The sequence below is a fragment of the Lepidochelys olivacea genome (genome assembly GCF_965140295.1).
Source record: "Lepidochelys olivacea isolate rLepOli2 genome assembly, chromosome: 13".
NCBI classification, from domain to species: Eukaryota; Metazoa; Chordata; order Testudines; family Cheloniidae; genus Lepidochelys; species Lepidochelys olivacea.
Genome location: NC_140423.1, coordinates 27,038,019 through 27,062,503, shown reverse-complemented (window position 1 = coordinate 27,062,503; position 24,485 = coordinate 27,038,019). Strand labels below are relative to the sequence as shown.

At 47.4% G+C, this 24,485-nt stretch overlaps 1 protein-coding gene across 5 annotated transcripts in view; it reads left to right on the top strand.

Moving 5' to 3' along the window:
* RALY (RALY heterogeneous nuclear ribonucleoprotein) overlaps positions 1 to 24,485 on the top strand; it is a 277,011-nt gene that overhangs the window by 228,234 nt on the left and 24,292 nt on the right. For all 5 annotated transcript variants that reach the window (XM_084645718.1, XM_084645717.1, XM_084645720.1 and 2 more), the window contains 2 exons: positions 2,015 to 2,279; positions 13,070 to 13,142. In XM_084645718.1, coding sequence (XP_084501844.1) covers positions 2,024 to 2,279; positions 13,070 to 13,142 — 329 coding nt within the window. In that variant the 5' untranslated portion in view covers positions 2,015 to 2,023. The remainder of the gene's footprint in view (positions 1 to 2,014; positions 2,280 to 13,069; positions 13,143 to 24,485) is intronic.

Here is a 24,485-nt window from a genome sequence, read left to right as displayed (position 1 = left end):
TCCTACAATAAGATCTTGCATTATTTTTAATGATTGTGTTTTTATTTGAAATAATTAATAAACCATCACACATGCAAAGTAAAGTGCAGAAAAACTAAATCGGAACACACACACATCTTAGGGGGGTATTCACAACATCACAGACCCTGTTCCCATGGGTTACCAGAAGCCAGAGGAACTTCCTGATACCCCTGTACAGTCTTTATAGATGAAAGAAAGTGAACTTTAGATACGTTTTATCTAAAATTCCCAGATTATAGCTTGTAGCTCTGATAACTGGTATCAAACCTTTAGTCTAGGAAACGACGCTTGCAGGATCTTACACACAAAGCAATCTCGCTCTGGGGCAAACTGCAATATTCCTGGCACTGGCCTAGGTGAGTGATTTTTAGTCCCTGATCCTGAGAAGCGTTGAGCAACCAGAACTCGGTCACTATGTATCTACGTAACTCCAGTGAGAGCTGCGGGCATTCAGTGCTTTCTCAGATGCACTCAGAGTCTCCTTCAGGCTTCTTTCAGAGTAGCAGCCGTGTTAGTCTGTATTTGCAAAAAGAAAAGGAGGACTTGTGGCACCTTAGAGACTAACCAATTTATTAGAGCATAAGCTTTCGTGAGCTACAGCTCACTTCCTCAGATGCATATCGTGGAAACTGCAGCAGGCTTTATATATACACAGAGAATATGAAACAATACCTATTCCCACCCCACTGTCCTGCTGGTAATAGCTTATCTAAAGTGATTTCCAGCACAAATCCAGGTTTTCTCACCCTCCACCCCCCCACACAAATTCACTCTCCTGCTGGTGATAGCCCATCCAAAGTGACAACTCTTTACACAATGTGCATGACAATCATTTGTGTGGGGGGGTGGAGGGTGAGAAAACCTGGATTTGTGCTGGAAATCACTTTAGATAAGCTATTACCAGCAGGACAGTGGGGTGGGAATAGGTATTGTTTCATATTCTCTGTGTATATATAAAGCCTGCTGCAGTTTCCACGATATGCATCTGAGGAAGTGAGCTGTAGCTCACGAAAGCTTATGCTCTAATAAATTGGTTAGTCTCTAAGGTGCCACAAGTCCTCCTTTTCTTCAGGCTTCTGTAAACACTTGCAGACACCCAGCCAACAGAAGAGGTGGGATTGGCTTCACCACATCTCTGCACCAGCCTGGAGCAGGATGCACCAGAGAAGGCGGAGGCTGTAGGGCACTGGAGGAAAAATGAGCCAAGCCCTGGTACTGGTTTTAGTGACACCAGCACAGAGCTGAGCTGGCACTGGTTATGTTGACTTTGTGTTGTTGAAAAGAAAATGAAAGTGAAAGTCTGGCTGCCTGCTCTGTTTGGCTTTCTAATGCACAGTACAAAGCTGTTCAGATTGATCTGGGGGAGTGAATAATGTAGGAGTCGGGAGAGAGAGTGGGAAATGTGAATCTTACATGCCCAGTGGTGTTCCAAGGCAAGCACCGCATTGCATATTAAAAATAGCTTTCAATACTACTGTGCATGTTCAGTACAGTCTAAGTGGCAGACAGAAGCATCCTGCTGAATAGCGTAGTTCTACAGCAGCTCAGCAAAATATGCACGGCAGACAGAAGGCTGAAGTTTCCATTGACTTTTTTAGGTCTGTCTGAATGAGAAGGACCAGAACTGGGTGAAAGAAATGGCATGGGGACAATCTACTCCACCCACGGGGAGCTGGAGTAATCAAAGTTTACATGGATGGGCCCAGGTGGTGGGGTTGTCACATGCAATCCCCTCAAATACCCAATTCTGGGGTGCAGAACTGCAGTGTAGCCTCTTCCTTCTGCAGCTGTTATTCCAGCCATGCATCTGGGGGCACCTGCAACCCCCACAAACTGCTGCAATGAAGTGATGGGATTGTTTATTGGTTTGCAGTTTGACGAAGGGTTGTAAGCCCCAAATCCCTCTCTCTCTGCCCCCCATTTTTATTACATTCATGCTATTCCCTCTAGCATGTCACCCAACCTTCCTGACCCTCCTGACTTGTTCACTCAGGTGTTCAAGATGTCATTGAAGGTGCAGACAAGTAACATCACAAACAAGAATGACCCCAAGTCCATCAACTCCAGAGTCTTCATTGGGAATCTCAACACAGCCGTCGTCAAGAAATCAGATGTGGAGACCATTTTCTCCAAGTATGGCAGAGTGGTGGGCTGCTCCGTTCACAAGGGCTATGCGTTCGTACAGTACTCGAATGAGAGGCATGCACGGGCCGCTGTCCTGGGGGAGAACGGACGAATACTTGCCGGGCAGACGCTAGGTAAGGAGTCCTGATGTCCTCTTTCTACTCCTTATAATCAAGGCACAAACTCATGTCATGAGCTGCAGCTGCAGAAGCTGTCAGAGGGGAGTCCTGAAAGCACAGGCCCATGAACAATCACATGTCTTCCTTTAATATATTTTTCTACTGTAGCTGATGTTAAATAACTTCTGCATCGCATAGCAATTCATTCTACATCTGTCAGAGAGTTTGTCTGGAGAAAAATAGATGTTCTCAATCCGTGTGTGTGTCATTTAGTATCTATCTGTATTTATTTTATTTTATTTATCACAGTGGGTGAGCAATAGAGTTTAAAAGTCATAGAAGCAAAAGACCTTGTTATTATTATTTATATTCTGGACACACCTAGAGGCCCAAATTAAGATCAGGGCTCTGTTGTGCTAGGCACTCTACATATACCGAGTGAGCTGTCCTGAACTGCTTGGTAACTAAACTGAGAAAGGGTGGGATGGGAAACACGGACACAGATCATAGAATCATAGAATATCAGGATTGGAAGGGACCTCAGGAGGTCATCTAGTCTAACCCCCTGCTCAAAGCAGGACCAATCCCCAACTAAATCATCCCAGCCAGGGCTTTGTCAAGCCTGACCTTAAAAACCTCAAAGGAAGGAGATTCCACCACCTCCCTAGGTAACGCATTCCAATGCTTCACTACCCTCCTAGTGAAAAAGTTTTTCCTACTATCCAATCTAAACCAACTGCACTGCAACTTGAGACCACTACTCCTTGTTCTGTCAGATAAGTAAAGTGACTCACCCAAGGTAATACAGGAGACCAGTGGCAGAGATAATCATACCAGGAGGTCAGCGAAATACATTATGTTAGCCAGTAACATGGAACAGAGCACCACGTGAAGGCTGTTGTCTTGTCCTGTGTCATTTGTTAAGAGTCCTTATCTGGGGTGGCCTTGAAGAACTGCAGGATCAGCTCTATGTGTAGATCAACATAATGTGGACAGTCTGTCACATACTAAGGGTGAATATCTTTGAAGAGTTCTTAGGTGAATAACATTGATGTTGCTGCTCTGCAAGAAACTCATGCCGCAGAGTCTGAGCAAGCTGCAAGATCCTAAATGTATAGCTATGAACTCATTGCCACTATGAACAACGCGAAGTACAGCCTTGCCACATCCGTGGTCTTAGAGATGTCGCAGTCCTGGAGGAATCCAAGACCATGGGAAACTCTACTGCTTGCAATGAGAATCAGAGAACTGACTGACCATAACAAACATCTACAAACCTCCAAATCTTGAATGGCAGGAGCCCACATTACCATCTTTTCCCCTCCCAGCTGTGTACCCTGGTGGCTTTAATAGCCACCACTCGCAATGGGGCTACAGCAGAAATGGTGAGCAGCTCACAAACTGGGCCTCATTTGTAGATGTCTACCTTTTTACAGCCCTAAACAAGTAGGGAATTTTCACTCAGTCACATGGAACACTAAACACAACCCAGACCTCTGTTTTCTGATGAAGGACAATATTGATGTCCCCCTGCAAGCTTTACAAACAGTGCTTGGAAACTTTTCTTGGAGCCAACCTGACTCCACCATTCTGCAGGTCAGCTGTGGAGTTCTGCTGATTGAATTAATGCTGAAACGGTGTTGGAATTTCTGCAAAGCAAACTGGGTTGCGTGTACCGCAGCCATTGAAGACAGGATGCAGCATATCAAGTTTTCCCTAGAATACTATCACCTTGTTCATCTTCTTATCAAAGCTGCTGTGAAACACATTCCTCGTGGCTATGGTGAGGTCTGTATTCCTTGCTGGCAGCCAGAGACAGAGGCACTCTTTAAAAAGGGTGAGAAGAGCAGTGATCCGGACGCAGCAAAAGCACTAGTAGACTCATTGAACTATGTGCGCCTGAGAAGATGGAATGAGACCGTGGAGGGTCTTGACTTCACTCATTGTGGTCGCAAAGCTTGGGCACACCTCCGTGAGCTTGCAGCTGCTGACCCAGCAAAATACCATCCATCAAAAATGACGGCTAATGCTGTCGCCTCACACCTTCTCTGGAATTCAACGACCAAAACTGACAAAGTGACTAGACAGAAGGTGCAGAGAGCACTTTCAAAATGTCTGACAAAGCCCCGGTACTTCACTCTCAGCCCTAGACACTCAAGAAGAAATAATCAAGGCCCACATCACCACTAAAAGTCGGAAGGCTTCTGGCAAGGATGATATATCCCAAATTCATCAAGCATTTGGGAGCAAAGAGAAGAGGATAGTTGGCAGATGTATTCAATGCCATATATTTGACAGAGAAGATCCCAAAATACTGGTGTGAGGTGATAGTCACTGACATCACAAACATGGGAAACCAGCTGTTGCCCAATATCACTCACACCACACCACAACTCACCAGTTAATGGATAGGGTTTCACTGGCCTTCTCACCCCTCTGGTTGAGGCCATCCTGCCAAAGCAATAGGCTGGTTTCAGACTGGGACGAAGTTTCCACAACTTGGTTTTCACCATTACTGGTCACATTGAGGCTGGCTTCAGATGGAATCTAAAAACTGGAACCGTGCTGATAGATTTCTCCTCTGCGTATGACATGGTATGGAGACATGGGCTATTGCTCAAGGCATCAAAGGTTATCAAATGCCATAGCACTATATGACTCCTGGCCACTATGTTGAGCAGCCATAGATACCATTTCCTGGTCAATGGGTATATCAGCGAAGCATGAACCTTCTGTGATAGTCTACTTCCAGAATCTGTGCTGGCTCCTTCACTATTCAACATCTACATTAGCGAGTTACCTGATAAAACTTGGCATAAATTCATCTGTGCCAATAGCATTGCTGTTGTGCCACAAGGCAAAGACCTTACCACCATCTGCAACATTCTCTCCTCCAACCTCAATACTGGAAACTCCATCCCAGTGCCTCCAAAACCTGGGTAATAGTCTTTCACCGAAACAACAAAGCCACCAAGGAACCACTTTATGTCTGCTTTCTCAATCAACGGTCTGAAATGAGCCCTGTCTGAAGTACTTGAGTGTAACCTTGGATAGAAGTCTGACTTCGAAAGCTCATCTGGAAAAGATGTGAAAAAGTAAAAGCAAGGACTAGCCTTGTCCAAAAACTCACAAGCACAACATGGGGTGCCAATGCACACACACTTCAAACAGAAACTCTTGACTAGTATACCTGCCCGCTAAATATTGCATGCCAGTCTGAGCAGGCAGCTCACATACCAATTTTCTGGACAAGCAGCTCAATGCTGCAATGAGTATGAAACCTGGAACATTTAAATGAACACATATCCAATGGTTGCACATTCTGGCACATATACTCCCACCCAAAATCTGGAGATACACACACACACACACACACACAGCCTGTGAGTACAATGGAACCATGGCTGACCTGGATTTACCATTTCATGAGCACCTCCAGAACTTTCCAAAGACACAGCTGAAATCCCCCAAGTCTTCTTGGGATGAGGCTAAAGCTCTTAAGGAGTCCTCATTCAATCCCGAAGTGCACTGGAAAGAATTCTGGGATAATGCTAATCTCCCAAACAAACAACTAATTGCTGACCCCTCAAAATAGTGTCCGGGTTTCAACCTACCCCAGAAGCAATGGCCCGTGGCAAGTGCTGTCATCTCCTACACCTCTGGAAGAGGAGAGACAATGCATAATGTGACTGGGCAGCAGTCACAAGCTATGGACCACATTGTAAATCAGTCCCTGCTTCGATTGCTTGCCAGTGGCATTTCAGAGTTACACCAAGACTCTTCCAAAGCTGCCTCCTGGCTCATTAATCTGGCCTTGGCTGTCCTCTCTTGCCATTTGAGAAGCAGCAGAGCCAGGAATAGAAACCCGTTCTCCTGAGTCCCAGGCCCTGCCCATTGGAGCATGTTTCCTCTTGCAGGTGTCAATGTTTTCTTTAAAAACTTCCGCTGGAGACCTGCCTGTTGTAGCTTTACTGGTGCAGCCATGGGAGCCCTAGCGTAGTAAAGGCACTAGCAGCCACTTGTGTTTTAATCACCAAATCGTGCTGACCTGCTCTGACCAACGGATTGAGATGCCAGCAGCAGGTCTAGGGTAATGCTTCTGCCAGTGACAGACAGATGTAAAAGTCTTTATTCTTCTATTCTGTTCTCCATAAGTCCCTATACCAAGCTCATCCCCATAGCCTCTGGGCGCCTTCCAGCCGTTCATCAAGCAACTTGACTGCACATCTGTCACATGTTGTTTGTTTTCTCATCTTCTCCCCAGAGGGAGAAGCGTGTGCAGGGGAGTGTCTTGTTTTGTAGTTGCTTTTTTAAAAAATAAATATACCTGTTGCTCTGTGTTCATGTTACAGAAGGCAAGGTCAAAGAAATGCACCTGACCTTGGAAAGGAAAGTGGTGAGGTTTGTGATGGTCCCGAATTCTAGAGGGAGTTCCTTCCACAGTCTTGGACCATTCCCAGAGAAAGTTCCGTCTCTCCCACACTGACAGGCTTTACTCTAGAGCATTACCAGTTGCCTGAGACAAACTGTCTCCAGCTGCATCCTTATTTTTCACGTTGCTCTGAAATGCCACATGCTGAGGAGCTCTTGTCACCAGGTACAAACTGAGAATCGGAGTTGCAGACAACATTTTTAATCAAAAATTGGCAATTCTGAGCCTCCAGCAAGCGGGGGTTGTGCTGAGGGTACCAGCTGTGCTAGACACCGAGTATAAGAGATTTGAAAGCCATTCCCACCTTGCTCTGATTTGAGTATGACAATCTGAAATAAGAACATGACTGCTGGACATGTTTTAAAGAGGCTGTGTTGTTATTTACCCTGTGAAAGTCCATCTTGGGTTTGTTCAGACAGATTTTGGCCTGCAATGAAAACTGCTTTTCGTGTGTCTTCCCTTTGAAGCAGAAGCAGAATTGAAGGTCAGAGGTGAAATGCAGCTGCAGTGTCACTTACTCCCGTTCCAGATGTCACCCCGATGGTCACCAGATTCACAGTTGCATGGACAAGACCTTGTTGGGAAAGGGAGGTCATGCATGCATCAGAAGCAACCATTACATAGAATTACTACGAATAGGCAAAAGTTTCCCAGCCATGTTTCCTGCAAGGAGGTCAGAGCAGAGGAACAACTCACAAATTGGGACATTCCGGGATTCTCTAGTTACTATTCTCACTCAGCGACTTCCCCACAAATCAGATCAGCCTATTGTTATAGCGGCCAGCACTGCAAGCTCTACCTAGGAACTGAAAACTGTCTCCCTCATACCTCATCCCCACTAACAAGCTTGCTGCAATTAGAACTCAGCTGACAGGTCTGTGGGTGATGTGAGAGCCAGAACAAACTCCAGCTCACGCCCCTTCCTTATCGGGGGACCATGGGAATCCTGCAAATTCACACACAGCAGGCTGTGTGGAAAGAAAGTGTAGTCCCATGGGACAGTGGACCAGAGTCCCTGCCTGGCACCTGCACGTGGAAAGGCCTTCCAAAAAGGGGAAGTTGCAGCTGCTCCAATAGCCCCCAAAGCCTCTTCCCAAGAGGTAAGCAGGGGTAGACAGGGAAGGCACCTGGCAGATGGCCCTGCTTTCGCTTTCCACTGGCAGACCTCCGTAGAGCCCCAGCCAGAGGATATAGCCTCTGCGTCTGGCAGAGAGCAGCAATGCCATCACCATCTGCTTTCTCGCCAGGGGTGAACACCTCATCTGGCACAGCTGTCTCCACAGACACAGCTGGGAAGGGCTAATTGCCAGTGAAATTCAGCCACTTCCTTGTGCCGTCCATGCCCATTCCTAGACCTCCATAGACAACAGGGTGTGGGAGGGCAGAGGAGAGGTGAGCTGCGTCCACCACTAGCACCACTTAGCATGCCTTGGTTGCCACGTCCAGCCACTGTCCCCTTCCCTGCCCCTTTCCCTCTTTTTCTATGAGTGGCCCTTCCCACTTCCCCCTGATCTTCTCATGTCACATCACACTGAGCCATGATCAGGGGGATGAGCAGTGACTGGGAATTGTCTGAGTGTTGCCTCTTCAAAGGGTTTATAATATTTTATTTTTTAGTGGTGGGGGCAAATTTGGGGTGGATTGAGGTTCAGTACAGTCTCAATTCACCTACGAAAGTGAAACGGCACCTCAAAGAAATCACAGCTTTGGTTCTCTAAACTTAGACTCAGGCCGATATGATGTAGAAATGGGCCTGGAAGTCAAAGCAAGAGCAGTCATTCTTTGGCAGGTTTCCAGTACTGCCAGCCCCAAGTGTTCAAAGACCACAAGTCAAGCCCCCAAAATCACGAGATTGGCTTACAAATCATGAGATCATAAAACAGAAACAACAACAAAAACTTTGGGGCTCTGTTTATTTTCCTTCTTGGTTTTGAATTTTTAAGGTGCACGTTTCAGGCTTTTCTCTGCAGCCATGAGGGCTACACATTTCTTTTTTCTTCCAGGGAAAGCTGAGAATCTCACCTAATCATATGACACGTGCTAGGGCTTAAGAAAAAGCACTATTACCAGACTCATGATAAAAGCATGAGAGTTGGCAACACTGTTCATTTAACAACAGCCACTCTCACTGAGCCAGATAGTCAGCTGGGGTAAACCGGCAGAGCTTCAGCAGAGCTGTGCTGATTACATCCGCTCAGGATCTGGCCCAATACACTTTGAGATTTTTACTTCTGGCTGAGACCAGAAGCACCGATTAAAACAAGAAGTTCAAGCCTCGAAAAAGGCTCCAAGTTTGAGTTGGAGGTGAAGGTTTGGATCTGTTGTTACATTTGATCAGATCGGCGCCTCCATCCTTAGGGGGTCACCCAGGTGCACTGGTTTCTGAACAGCCCGGCCCACTTTCAATAATGACCATACTGGCTTTGCAGGAAACACTGCAGGCACTCTATGAATGAAACAGCCCTTCCCAGAGAGCAGGGTCTTTCCTGCTGCCATTGTTCAGACAAGAAAGGGAATTAACACCAAAGAAGTTGTATTAAATGCTGTTGAAAACCCCTGATATTCTGCATGGAATGTCAGTGCTTTGGTGTCTGCCATTCTTGTCTGAGCTGCTACAGTATTCTGCTTATCCCCCTGGCACCTTTCAAGCCCCTCTCTAATAGATCATGTTTCAGTGGGTATAAAATGCTTCCACTCTGATTCAGTAGTGTTTCACACCTGCTTTTGCACAGGGATAAGTGACGGTGCAAGGCAGTGGAAAATTCAAGCTCATTCATTTTAATTTATTTCATAATGTACTATGTCTCCATTGACATGGACGAAACATCAATCTGCCATAGGCTCAGTGGTGCTGCAATACCAACCAACCCTCGTATCAGCCACCCCACCCCACAAGATGAAACAAATCTCCGTAACCTCAGCCCAGGGTCAGACACATGCTTGATTGAGTAGATGAGCCTGGCACTGGACTCTAAACCCAGTGCTGTGAAGTATTACAGGCCTTAGATTCCATAGAAATTGAGTGTCTGGCGAAACTGAGCACCCTGAAGGCCACCAAACAAAGGGGTTGGACAAATGCCATCGAAAGCCTGTTGGCCAGTGAGAGCCCACCAGCCAGAATGCCCACCCTCGAAGTTCTCAAGAGTGCCGATCTAGGGCATACATGTATGGAGGACCCCATTTTGCATTTGGTTCTCTGTCCGTGACCCTCATATGTTCTTGTACAGCCATATTTTGTATGTATAGCCTAGGCACCGTTTTTTCCGGGTTTATGAGTCCTGCAGCTTGCCTGGAGCTCCTGAAAATGATTACAAGTTAACTTGAAATTCAGCTACTTGTGGGTTGTGGGTTGTGCTACTTGTTTATTTGGGCTGTAAGTTCCTAGGGACGGGGCTGTGGATCCTTATTTGTCCGTACAGTACCTAGCACACTTTTTTGCACTATATAAATAATGGAAAAAAATAAGAACAGAAATTTAACTCACTGCATTTCATGCAAAGTGCAATGGGTCCTGACAAATTTAGTCTAAAGACACAAATGTTTCAAGATTTAGTTTCCTGCCAAATCTCGCTGGCATCAGCAGGGCTGCTCCAGGGACACTCATGCCTGTGGCAGCCCATCCCATCATGTTCCCACAGATCAGTGGCTCCTCATGCTTCCAGCTTTGCTGGGGGAAGGCTCCTTGCAGTCATATGAGCTGTCTGCCTCTCCTCTCCATTTTTCACCCTGCTGGATCACCACCAGGAAAAAGGGGGTGGGAGGAGACAGCAGTACAAAGTAAGGGACCCAATACTGGCCCCACCAACAAGCTGCATCGGTTCCCGCATCACAAAGCACCGGCAAACATGCCCCGTGCACCACAGTACTCACTCCTGAGAAGGCAGCCAGCGTATGTTCACCCCTATGACTACCCCAGCAGTTCCAGCTACTCTGCCATTCCCATCTACTCCATCACCCACACACCCAGCACTTCCAGGTACCCCAGTGCTCCGAAGCGCCTCACCCCCACCCACAACGCCCCAGCAACCACCCACTCAGCTATCTCCCAGGCTCTCAATCCAGCACCCACAGCCAGCCTGACACCCAGCTCCAACTTACCCAGCATCTACAGCTACCCCACTGGGCACCGCAGATGCCTCAGTATTCATTCATTCTGCTACCTCCCAGCTGTCCCCCAGCTTCCTCCTCAGATTCCCCCACCCAGCACTGAGCTATCCCCCAGATGTCCAGCACCCACCGCTCCCCCACCGCTCGCTGCAGGTGTCCCAGTGTTCGGCCACCCCCGCAGCCTTCCTCACCCACCCAGGTACCTCCCAGGCTGCCTCCAGGCACCATCCAGCACCTCCCCCCCAAGCCATCCAGCCACACACCCTTCCCTCTACTGTACCACAGCTGCCAAGTTTTGTGCAGCTCCCCATCCTGTCCCTGTCATTGCTCGAGCCAGGGTGTGTTGACCATAAGATGAAGTTTATGAATATAGGTAAATTATTTGCAAATACCCAAATTAGCCCATTCAGTCATTTGCATAAATGGCACATGTGGAACTGCACAAAATTTGGCGCTATGCATCATTCACAGACTAGATCTCTAGGCTCAGCTGTACCCTTGTGAGCCTCCGGGAGACCTAAGAAATACCATACCACACAGGGTATGTCTACACTGGAAAACAAAACAAAACACAGCAGCAAGTCTCAGAGCCTGGGTCAACTGACTGGGGCTTGTGCTACAGGGCTCAGAATAGCGGTGTAGAGGGTCCCACGCAGGCTCTGAAATCTGGCCCACGGAGAGTCTCAGAGCCCAGGCTCCAGCCCGAGTAGGAATGTCTACACGACTATTTTTAGCCTCACAGTACACACCCCGCGAGCCCGAGCCAGTTAACCTGGGCTCTGTGACCTGTGGCCTCAGGGTTTTTTTTTTTTGCGGTGCAGACGTACCCACAGAGAACTTAAAAGTGCAGCGGTTTTGTTGACAGTGTGGCCTAATGACAGTGAAAGGGTGACACAATAAATGTCCACAAGGATTGAATGTGTAAGCGGCAAGGAGAATTAGAGGAGGAATTGTACAGGGTAGGCTAACTAAGGGGTTTCTCTTAGCCAATTTCACTTCCACCATCTTGTCTTGTAAGCAAATTGTAAAATCTTTGGGGTACAGACCCGTGTTTGTACAGCGCCTAGCACAATGGGGTGCTGGCCCGGGACTGGGTTTCCTGGCAGTGATGGTAATAAAGATAAGCAATAATAATAATAGTAGAAACCCAGTGTGAATCAAACCCAGCAAACTTAGCACCGTTCTCCTGGGAGTGCTGCCCACGCTGCATGTGCTCCCTCCCTCCATCCTCTCACCCCTCCAAGCATGAGCACACTGATCAAAAGCACCTATCACCCAGCTATCTGGCTGCATTCCCTGGATTCAAAGGAGGGGACTGGTTGGCAGCGCACTGGTTCTTGTGGGTACAAGTCATGAAGAATTGGGAGAGTCCTGGGAAGCTCTGCCAGGCAGAAGAGAATTGCCCCACTCCCAGGCTGGGAAAGTAGGACAGTGCAATATGTCACCTCTCTGATGGATTGTTTCTGTGCAGTTTTGTGTCCATGCCCAGAGTTAGTTTGCTTAGGCTTTGCGCAGATATCATGAAATTGGCCATATCTCTCTATTCTCACGTCCAATGCGCTCGTTCAGCGTGGAGGTTCAGGACAGAGATTTCCTCAGCCGATCAGAAAATTTCATTCTCACCGTCAGTGGAATGAAACCTGCCTCTGAGATCAATTGGGGTGACTGTAGACATGCTTCTGCACCCTGTGCAGCTTTTAGAACAGACCAACTAGAGGAGACCTCAAAGGGGACTTCAGACCTTTCCTTTGTGTTCTATATTTAGTATTAATTTTATACGTGGAAGAAGAGAAATAAATTGCATCTATCAGCCAACAGCAGCGAAGGGCTTACACATTCTCCATGTTTCGTAAAGAGAGCACTGAATTCTCTTTGGAAGCCAATCCTAGAAAGGCATGAGCTGCAAGGGGCTTTAGGAGCCAGGATTAGCATGCGCCCAGTGGGTTCTCTGATTAGAAGCTGATTGTTTGCCAGCTGCTGTAGGTGAGGGAAAAGAGGCTTGTAGAGAGAGCAGCTGCTTTGGACATGTGGACAAGGCCCAGCAGGAGCCCCAAAGTGCTAGCAGAGGCAGCAGAAGCTTAGCAAAACTGTTTGGTTAGCACAATACACAGCTCCCTGCTAGGAGTCTGTGTGGGCAGGTAATTGAACCATATGATGTGGGGATTGCATCTGTGTCAACAAGATGGCTGCATGTACTCAGAGAGCCAGCGCTGTATGAGATGAGTTTTATATGCTGACGTTAATTCAGGGGGTTGATTCATTGCAGATATCAACATGGCTGGAGAACCTAAACCCAACAGACCCAAAGGGCTGAAGAGAGCAACCTCCGCCTTGTACAGGTACGTCTTCAGTACATCACCTCCCCAGAGTGAGACAGCAGGGGGGATGGCTTTTCAGCAGGGGATCCCAACCAGGGCTGATATGTCATGCTCCTCTGGCTGGACTGTCTGAGCTCCCACTCCTGGGCTGCACCATAAATCTCAGTGCCAGGCCCTAATGCTGCCAACTACCCATTCAGTTCTTCCTGCTGCAGTCCACCATGGAGCTGGGCTACTTTGAACCCCAGGCTTGTACCAGAAGCAGCCCAACTTCCACGGTAGGCTACAGCGGCACAAGGGATGATGGGCCAAGGATGCTTGCTGGCATAGCCTAGGTTTCGCCAGACGATACAAGGGGGAAGCAACAGCTTTATGGGAGTCTTCACCAGGCCCCCAGAAGGAGGGAATAAATGATCTATTCAGTTTTGACACAGCGTGAGTCAAAAGAAAACAACTGGCAAATTCAAAGGTTTCCATCCCGCACTGCTGGATCCATAAAACTTCGCTCGCTTTTGATACCAGCTCTCATGTTAATGAATCTTCCCTCCCCGGCCTCCCCCAGCAACTTGCTTTCAAGTCACATAATTGCTTTCAGCAAATCTCCGTGTTCTTTTCAGCAGCCGCTTTTAGGCCCTGCTTCCACACCTTGAAAAGCCCCATCTGGAGATGAAAGGGAAACAAGCTATTGTTCTGCCAAGTGGTTATCCCAGGGCTTTCCTCTTTGCCCAGATCAGGCACCTGGTGCAGTCTTTGTGACAGTGTCTGCCAGCAGCCAGAGACGCATCAAGTGCTGTGGGGCCTGCATTAAAGAGGGTTGGGGGGGGGGCAGGATAATCATTCCTGATAATGGCATGGAGACATTGAGGTTGGGGGGGGGGGCATTTCCGCTCTCTAGCACAGTCCACCGAGGTGTTCCACTCCCAGAGCCCTCAGGTCCGAAAGCACTGGGTGGCCCGAGTGAGGTACAGAGCCTTTCACTGCTAGAGCAGCAGTTTGCACATGGACTGTGCTGGCAGCAGCTGAAAGCCACGGCTGCAGGAGGAGGGAGAGGGCTCTAGAGCGCTTCTTCAGGTGGGCGGGTCAGTTTTAAAAAACATAGACAGAATGGTCCAAGGGAGTTAGGAGCAGCCCAGCTTTCACTGACTTTAATGGCATTTGGGTGTCAGGCTCCATTCAGCCACTCTGAATATCCCAGGCTCAGCTCTGTCAAGCCAAAGAGGTGCAGGCAGGAAGGAGGCAGCTGCAATGCAGCACCCTGCCTCTAATGGCCACCTCTGACCCCCTGCCAAACCCTCATCCCCTGGCAGCTAAACATGGATGAGATGGACATAGCCAGGGGAAACCCAGCTGCCAGCTAGTCACCCAGCCCACAGGTCCTCCTCCTCTTCTTCCCTCCAGATCAGAATGAGAGACGGGGTGGGGGGACGGACAGGAAGGCCTTAAACAGTGGAGGGGGCTTTGTTGGGGGGATTTTGGAGAGAGGAGATGTGGGGGAAATGGAGGGGCAGGGAGGACTTCAGAGTGGGAGACTGTGGGGGCAGAGGGACCTTGAAGGGTGGGGAAGCAGGTGTAGGGGGACAAGGGAGGGGAGTACCAGCAGAAATTTGGTAGGGAAGACCTTGGGGAGAGGGTGAAAGAAATAATGATGGGGAGAGGGAGAGAAGGCGATACAGTGGGGAAAGAGAAGAGAGTGAGGGGGCTGGGCAAACAGTGCCGGGGACCCTGACACATGGGGAACCAGGAGAGACTGGGGAATGAGAGGGCAGAACGGAGAAGCCGGGGGAAGGAAGGAAAAATGCAAGGAGAGCAAATAAGGAGGGAGCATGGAGCTGTAGAAAGACAAGGAGGCTAGAGAATGGGACAATGGGAGGAGACATGGGGGCAGGGCCTAAGGCACGTGAAGGAGTGTGGGGTGAATTGGAATGAGACAGCATTGCCAGCTCTCCAGATTCTATCATGAATCTCATTACTACTGATGGTTTTCTTAAGCCCCTGCGCCTGGAGTCATGTGAATATGGGAGAAACTCAGCTTTTGTTTGAAAATATAGTAGGTTTCTGGTTGCAAAGAAAACACTTTTAAATGTGACCAAGGGAAGACTCAAAAACCAGAAGGCTAATAAAAAGAACCCCAAAATGTGTTGGGTTTTTATAAAATCTCATGATTTTTATGCTAGTCATGTTATGGGGTTTGACTCGTGATTTTTGACTGCTTGGTGTTGGTAACACCTGCAGATAACAAGGGAAGGAGATGTAGTGGGATTTTTTTTTAGACAGGGGAACTAGGAGAGAATAGTGTTTTTTCCCATGAAAAAAAAAGTGTGGGGGGGGGGAGGTGAGGAAGGGAAAACAAGAGGTACATGAAAGGGAAAACACAAGCGCTGGAGAGAGAGTGGAAAGAAAGGAAATGCAGAGACAGGGAGGTGATGGAACAGGGAGATGGAGCAAAAGAGAAGAACAAAGAAAAGGAGAAATGGAAAAATAAGGAAGAAAACATAACTCTCTGGTTATGGTGAACTAAATGCATTATGTGGGACTTCTGCTGCCTCTCTGCCCTAGCAGGAATTTAACCCAGTGTAAACTGGCTTCTGTTGCTTCCTGTAGCTGTATTTTATTGATATTTACCTTGCAGGCATCCCACTGCTCTGTAATTGTTGGGAGAGAGGACGACAGAATGATGCTGCTTTGGGGATTTGAGTTTTATTACTTGGTGGCTGTTAAAGTAGGGCAGGCGTTTATTTATTATTTTTAATTACATGAAACAGTGGTGGGCAATGGATTTCTTCTGAGCCTAGCGCCTCTGATTTAGGACACTAAGAAACACCCTGAACTAATGAACAGGCCAAAATTAAGAGAAACACCTAAGAGGGAAACAGAACAGTGGGGACGATCTGAGCCAGTTTGCTAACAGGCAGCTCAGAGGGAAACAGACTGCTTCTCTGGTCACCAAGCGGATGGGGAAAGGGCCCGACGAGGTATTTCTCTCCTGGTGTTTGGAGATTCTGGTTACTCTGGGGTAAAATCCTGGCCACACTGAAGTCCGTGGGAGTTTTCCCATTGATCCTGTGTATTTAAGGTACATCAATATTGCTGGCTATGTGCTCTGGCTAGTGAGGTTAAATGGCAAGTATGGTCTGGCTTGCAGCTCCTTTGTTATTGTTACCGCCAGCCGTCTTTGTTGCTTCCCTCCCCAGGGAAATGGTGCCATGTCTCTGAAGTGGATGCTATGGGCCAAGCTTTCAGAAATCTGAGTTTCGAGCCAGGGTTCAAATCTGAGCGCTCGCACCTCTGATCACTCTCTTTGTGTCCACAGTGAGGTGCAGTAGGTGGAGGCTCGTACTCACCCCGGCAGTTCAACAGTGGCACAGATGCCACTACAGATGCTGTCCTCTGGACAACTAAATCTTCTTTCCCTCGCTTCCTCCCTGTTCCCAATCCTGGACAGCATCTTCCTCTCAATTCACTTTCTCCCTAACCCTGCTAGATGAGCTCCTTGATCGTCTACTTCCAGAAGACAGACAGTTTTGCATTGTTGTCTCAAGCTCCCATGGACGCTATTTTCATCCACCCCTGAGTCAGGCAGTGTCCAGAGACGGTACCTCCAAGTCAAAGCTGAACCACATCAGAAAGTTACTTTGGAAGAAGTTCGCGCTGCCACTTCCCTTGCTATAGAAGATTTCAGGTGCCAGGCCTGTCAATCCAAGATCATTCATCAGTACTATAGACCCCGAAAAGAAAAGAACCCACCCAGTCTCAGTAATGGTGGGCGTATCTGATGCCCCTTTCTGAGAATAGCTTCTGCTGAGACCTTTCTAAGTTCAGAGTCCAATAGTTAGCATCTAAACTCAGCAGAGAACCCGTTATAATAATGCACTGTGTTTTGCATACTGTGCCTTTACCCACAGGGATATTCATTGAGAATATGATCTATGATGGCATCATATTGTCTGCCACGGGCTTATCAACTGTTGCAGACAGTTATGGGGTGGATGCCATTAAAGTCTGTGGTCTGTTCTAAACCTTTGTCCCCTGGAATGGAAAGGAAATGAAATTCCAGCAAGTCAGACTGGGCGGGAAGGAGAGGGTGTGAGAGGGAGTTATGGAGTTATAGCACCGTGATTTCAGAGCCATAAAACTCAGCATAGAGGGAAAGATTATGGCTCTGAATGGTGGAAAATTGTTCTTTAACTACTGAGGAAGTAGGGTGACCAGGTGTCCAGTTTTTAACCAGAACACCCAGTCAAAAAGGGACCCTGGTGGCTCCGGTCCCACTGGGGTTGTGCTTGGGAGCTGCAGGCCAAGTAGCCTCTCGGAGTGCAGCCTTTCCTATGCACACCAGTGCAGCCATAGGAAAGCTCTCGGTGCAGCTCCACACAGCCAATCGTGGAGGGCGGTTATCAGGACAGAGTGGGGATGGACTTTGGGATCTGTGTTTATGCAACTCCTCTGGCCCCAAACACCATATGCACAGGGCAAGAAGGGACTGAAGCCAGTATTCCAGCCCATAAATAGGCGTAACTGCCTTGCTGACTGTATCAGGAGATGGACTCCACTTCGCTCACCCTCCCATACTTCTTGCACAGTGTCCAGTTACTTGGGGTGTGTCTTCACTACGGACTAAATTGGCACCACTACCATCGATGCAGCGGGCATCAATTTAGCGGGTCTAGTGAAGACACGATAAGTCAACGGAGGAGTGCTCTCCCGTCAACTTAATTAATCCACCTCAAAGAGAGGCGGAAGCTATGTCGATAGGAGAGCATCTCCCGTTGACATAGCATGGTGTAGACATGTAGATGTAACGTCGATTTAAGTTACATAACTTATGTAACTTAATTAGCCTAACTTAGATCAAATTACACCACTAGTGTAGACAAGGCCTTAGTCTTTATGTTGGAGAAGGGACTTTCGTGCCATATGTGGGGAACTAATGGAGCTCAGCAGTGAAATCAACTCAAGACTACCAAAGTATCTTTTCAGCTGATACTTTCTCTACTGCTGGAATAATTATGACACTACAACAATTAATACAGGGAGTAAATCATCACAGCATGCCACTTCTCACTGCCTGTGATGTGCCCTCAGACAGGTCACTAAAGGTGCAACCACTCAGATTCACACCAGCAGGTCAGGTGCATTCTCAAAAAAGGTAACACAAGCTTTGCAGGTGCAAAATTAACCCACAAGGCTAAAAAGATTTTCTCCTCAATCCCTTTTAATTTGCTAGTCATGAACCTGTGTGGATCATAAATAATTAATAAGTTATTTAGCGATTTAAAGCTGAAAAAAGGAATTGAACTGGAGACTATGCCTATCATAGAATTCAGGAATGGTTCTGGCTCTCTCTCTTAAACAGCGTACGTATTACTTTTTAAATACTATATAGCCCTCTTTGTTACCTACTGATTGGAAAATTGCAACAATTATCCCTGAACATAAAGGGAATCATGAGCTGTGAAATTACCGAGCGCACAACTTGCAGCTAAACAGCTCAATCTAGGGCACAAGACAACACTCTCTTTTAATCAGTGCAGTTTGCAGGTAGATAGAAAATATATGTCTGATGCACTGAGACCAGTTTCCAGAGATGCTGGTTCAGTTACCCAGGCCCATGTTCTCACATCTCTCAAGAGGTGCCTAAGGCCCAGTTCTTCTAAGGTATTTGTTGCCTAACTCCCATGGAAGTTAGGTACCTAAATACCTTTGAGTCTCTGTTAAGCGTGTTAGCAATGAGCTGATGGGGACGTCTGCACATCAGCAAATAAGGGTTTTGAATTCTTTATCTGCTGAGCTAATGAGAGCATGATGCTATAAGGTGCTAAACAGCTCACAAGATCAGGCTCCTTCTCTCCAGGTTAAGCCAATTTTCAATTGTTAAATGGCCAGGTTCAAGATTCATAGCCAGGTTGCAGTTGAGGAAGGTCTGTCTATTTTCTCATTTACATTACAGACCTCCCTATTGGGGCAGAATTCACAGAGCCCGCATGAGGTCTATGCAGCTTTAGGGTGGGATTTAGGTACATGCCTATTGGCAGCATGTCTGATAGCAGATGATCCTATGCAGCACAAACACAGTCTCTCCCATCTCCAGCGTTTGTACCATTGTTTGAGCTACTCAAGGGCCATTAACACTCAGGAGGCTACTTTATCTGCAGTTCTGATCACAGAGTTAAAATGGGATTCCATGAGAGTAAACACCAGGGGAGCCACATGAAAATCTCTGGACTAGCCCAGTTTCCTTCCATCAGTCGCTGGGTCATGGTTGGCAGGTGTTGAACATAGCATTTACCCATGTTGAGACCAGACCAGCTCCCCATCCTACCCTAAAGTTGGACTCTCAGCATTCGAGAGAGTAATGGTCTGGTTTTCAGCCCAGCCTTTATCCAGCTTCTGGTTTTGTACTCCCACTTATTTATAGATGTCAGTGTACTTGACTGCACCTCCAAATCAGATATGTAAATTTCAAAACATCAATTATACCTGCAAATACTGAGGTGCAAAATTGTTCTCATAAATGTTTCCACCACCAAAATGGGAGGGTTTCCAAATCTGCCCTTCCATCTCTAATACCCAAAATGGCACTGAGAGGTGTTCATCACTGAAAACAATATTTCAACTTTTAGCACAGGCCACTTAAAACACCAATTTACTGGTGTGACAATTCTAAGATAGGCATAACTCTTTACAAATGTGTTGTCTTTGGCATTAGAAAAGGCATCCTTCCAGCTGGCTGTGCTAGGGTGGATCCATAAGTGTTTTAGACATGGATTATCCAAGAATACACAATTCTGATTCTGAGAATGAGTCATATAGGTGCTCCAGTGCCACAGGGATGAGAATGATACGATGGATCAATGGATGAGAAAGAAAGAAAGAAAGAAAGATAACTGACTTGGCAAACACTATGGAAACAGTATAGGTTATTGGTTAAAACATCAGACCACCTGCATTCTATTGCTCATTCTGCCCCTGACTCATTGCATACTGGGCAAGTCAGGGTTTTACAAAGACTTCTCTTAGGGTGGGTTAGTGTAACAATAATATTAGCTATCAAAGAGAGAGAACATTGTTTCCTTGCAGAGAATAATGATGAGATATGTTTATGTAGTGCCTGGCTCCCCACCTTGGCTCCTTGGATTACACAGATTATTTCCCTTGAATGAATAATTCATTGTCAAATTACACCGTGTTGTATTCTAAGTCATTAGTCAGGACCACTAATCCCTCAGGGGAGGGACTCTGATTAAAGAAAGAGGAGCAACAGGTATTTTATGCAGCATCCCCGGGTGAAAATCTGGGGCTGAATGGTAACCATTTAACAAAGGGAGGGCTCCTGCCCTTTCACTAGTACATATGTAGAAATGATGACATTATTGTAAGCACTGGAACTGTGTCCCCCTAGCTGCTCCCCTCCTTGGGAGGAGACTTAATTCGGCCCATCAACAAAATAGGATCAGGTCCTAAAATGAGATCCACCTGGGCTGCCCCTGTGCATATGTGGAACCCCTAGGGCCCTTAGTTCCATCCGCCTGGTTCCGACCGCAGGATCAGGGCCTTAGAGGAACGCTAATTCAGAGCGAGCTTCAAGGACGCGATTAGTAACTAAAGGTACTAAAGGTCGACAGCGATCTGAGAGGAGCAGTGAAAAATCAACTGGCAGGAAAGGAGAGAAGCAAGAATGATTCAAAGAGGTGCTGAGTGTACTGGACTTTCTGCCTCCTGTGATTCCCAGTGTAACCTCCCTTCCTCTACCCCAGCCACTGCAAGCTTCCCACCTGCAAGGTCTGGCTGTGAGCATGCACATGGAATGAATTACTGCGGTGACTAAAGAGAGTGATTTCTCTGGGTTGGAGTTATGGGGGCCATGCAGAGATGCTACCACCTGCCTCCCCAGCCTATGGATGGTGGGAACATTTCCCTCTGTAGAGTCACCCGTCTCCTAACCTTTGGGAACAGGATCCCAGCAAGAGCTGGTATGGTTGGAATCTGCTTTGACTGCCAGGTACAGAAAGGTGTCCAGGGAGAAGAACACAGACCATTTTATAGGTAGGGATAGGAAGATGCTGGAATAGGTGATTCTTCTATAGGAGCGCAATAGACAGACTTCGTCCAGGTCTGTTCAGCACTGTGGGTAGATGGTTAAAATTCACTGGTTAGTAACCACTTATAAATCATGTGCTGTGAGGACACAATCTGTAGGCCAGGTTCTCAGCCATGCCACACTCTGCCGCTGAAGAGGGGGTGAGGTCAAAGCCTCTTACCACGCCCATGTTTTTAGCCACAGTTAGTGGTGTGGTAAGTAGTTGTTGAATGGGTGCAGCCTAACTTTGTAAGGTACTTTCTTGTGGGCCATCATCTGTGTTCATCCCATCCATTATCATGGACCACTACAGCTAATTCAGTAAGGACAAATGCAAAGTACTCCACTTAGGAAGGAACAATCAGTTGCACACATACAAAACGGGAAATGACTGCCTAGGAAGGAGTACTGCAGAAAGGGATCTGGGGGTCCGAATGGATCACAAGCTAAACATGAGTCAACAGTGTAACACTGTTGCAAAAAAAGCAAATGTCATTGTGGGATGTATTAGCAGGAGTGTTGTAAGCAAGACACGAGAAGTAATTCTTCCGCTCTACTCTGTGCTGATTAGGCCTCTACTGGAGTATTGTGTCCAGTTCTGGGTGCCACCTTTCAGGAAATATGTGGACAAATTGGAGAAAGTCCAAAGAAAAGCAACAAAAATGATTAAAGGTCTAGAAAACATGACGTACGAGGGAAGATTGAAAAAATTGGGTTTGTTTACTCTGGAAGAGTGGACTGAGGGGCGACATGATAACAGTTTTCAAGTACATAAAAGATTGTGACAAAGAGGAGGAGGGAGAAAAATTGTTCTCCTTAACCTCTGAGGATAGGACAAGAAGCACTGGGCTTAAATTGCAGGTTTAGATTGGACATTAGGAAAAACTTCCTAACTGTCAGGATGATTATGCAGTGGAATAAATTATCTAGGGAGGTTGTGGAATCTCCATTATTGGAGGTTTTTAAGAGCAGGTTAGACAAACACCTGTCAGGTGCACTACTATGAGTGCAGGGAACTGGACTAGATGACCTCTCGAGGTCCCTTCCAGTCCTACGATTCTATGAAACCTTCCATCTCAGAGAGCAGAATCTGAAACCCCAGTGAGCACTGCCCCATTGACTGCAGTCTGTTTCCCAAACCTTCCCTGAACCACAAACCCCATGGCGCCTCCAGCCCCCCCGCAAACAGAGTGCTCCAGGTTCCCCCAGGACAGACGCTGGGTGTGTGAGAGCACAGAGTGTTGTTGTGGAGATACAAGAGAACGTTGGAAGCACAGATGGATGAACCTCTGCCAGAATCATTTTTTATTTTATCCAGCCTGGTTCACCTCTCCGTACTTAAAGCGAACCTGCTATAGTTAGTCAAGAGCATAGTCGCTGCTTTCTCTGTGGATGCACGTGTTAATCAGCAGCACAGCGGGTGCGCACCAGATACATTTGGCAGCAGCTGTGTTTTACCTGGACGATCCTGGTACATTCAGCAGCTGCATTTTCCTTGCTGTGCTATGGGCCTTGGCATGCCGGGATATCTGGCCTGAGCAAAGCAGTCACTGTCTCTGAAGTGCTTTGAAAGTCCTCTGCGCGTCTTATGTGTTTTCCTCTTGTGAAAAACAGCTGCAGGGTGGAGAGACTGTTATCGAGTCTCCAGGGTGTACTAAAGACAAGAAATGTAATAGTGACACCTCTGGTGTGCACGTGCACACGTTCACTCTCTCGCTCTCTCTCTGGCCAAGCAAACCACCGCATCTTGATCGAAATTCAGGCCTAAGAGAACAGCACCAGTTTGGTTCTGATGACCATGGCCGGTATCCCAGCTGGGGAAGCAGTGTATTAAACATTCTCTTAGCTGCCGCTGCCCCTTACTCATCCTCCCAGCAGGAGTAAATCGGAGCAGCTCTAGTGATGTCAAAGGAACTGGGCTAGTTTACACCAGCTGGGAATCTAGCCCAAAGTGCCAGGCTTGTTCCTCTGGGGATGTCTTGGTACATGGAGAATACAGGAAGGAAGTGCCCAGATCCCACTGGAATTCAAAAGGAGTTGGGTATCTCACTCCCTTAGGCTCCTTGGACAATACCAGCCTGTGTCCATATGGTTCCACCGTGACAGACTGCCGAATCCTACTGCTTTCCTGTTTCACAAGCTTCACGCTTATTTACTCTCTCAATGAGCCTAGCAAGGAGGACTGTGTAATGCAGAAACAAGGAGAATTAGATGCTAGAGAGAGATGATGAAACATGTGAGCGCAGGAGTGTAACCAGGGCCAACAGGCAACAAGATCTAGGACTCTTTCCTCTATTTCCCTTCACTCACACTAGGGCTCGTCTACAGTTGAAACGCTGCAGGGGTGCTGCTGTAGTGCTTCAGTGTGGACACTACGTACGCCAACAGGAGGGGCTCTCCCATCGGTGTAGTTAAACCATCTGCCTGAGAGGTGGTAGCTAGGTCGATGGAAGAATTCTTCTTGACCGAGCATTGTCTACATGGGGACTTAGGTTGGCTTAAGTATGTCACTCAGGGTGTGGATTTTTCACGTGCTTGAGCAACATAGCCAGGTCAAGCTAGTGTAGACCAGCCCTAGAGCTAACTTAGTCCACAAACTCTTGCTGGAACTAGGGGCAGAATGTTTTGAAAGGAGATTTTCAGATAAGCATCCCGAAGTTCCTGTGTTTCTCCAAAGCTCTGCAGTCTAGAAGGAGAGATAGAAATCTTAGGACAGACAGGACCAGATAAAGGTAACCTGGGTCCCTCCTGACACCACAACACAGGACTCCCCAAGGTTCTGTCCCAGAGAGGCAGTGCCATGGGACCCTCTTTTCTCCCCCAAGGACTAGCAACTGGGCATCCCAATACTTTGCCTTGCAGCTGGAGTAAATCTGCTTGGCTAGGAGGGATCGGCTTGAAGGACTTTTCTTCCCCTGTCACACACAGAGTTCTTTGTTAGGGTCATGTTGGCAGGGCCTCTCAGAGTAGTGAGCCATTCACACCTCACAGTGCTGCCTGCAGACTCAGGCAGACATCATTGCATCAGATACACTCAGGTTACATTTTCAAGCTTTTATTCACAACAAGGAGGGCTAGAAATGTACTGTTTTAGGTGGTGCTAAAATTCTGATGTAATTCTGTGACTCCAGAAGCTGGGGCCTTAGACACAGGGCTAGACACAAGGCTATAAATGTTATGCCTTAATTCAGCCCTGAGAATAGACTAATGTCCATCCGAGATGGGTACCACTGCAGACAGGGAGTATTTCTGATCATGGTTCAAAGCAGTAATTGCAGAGCTGTGTT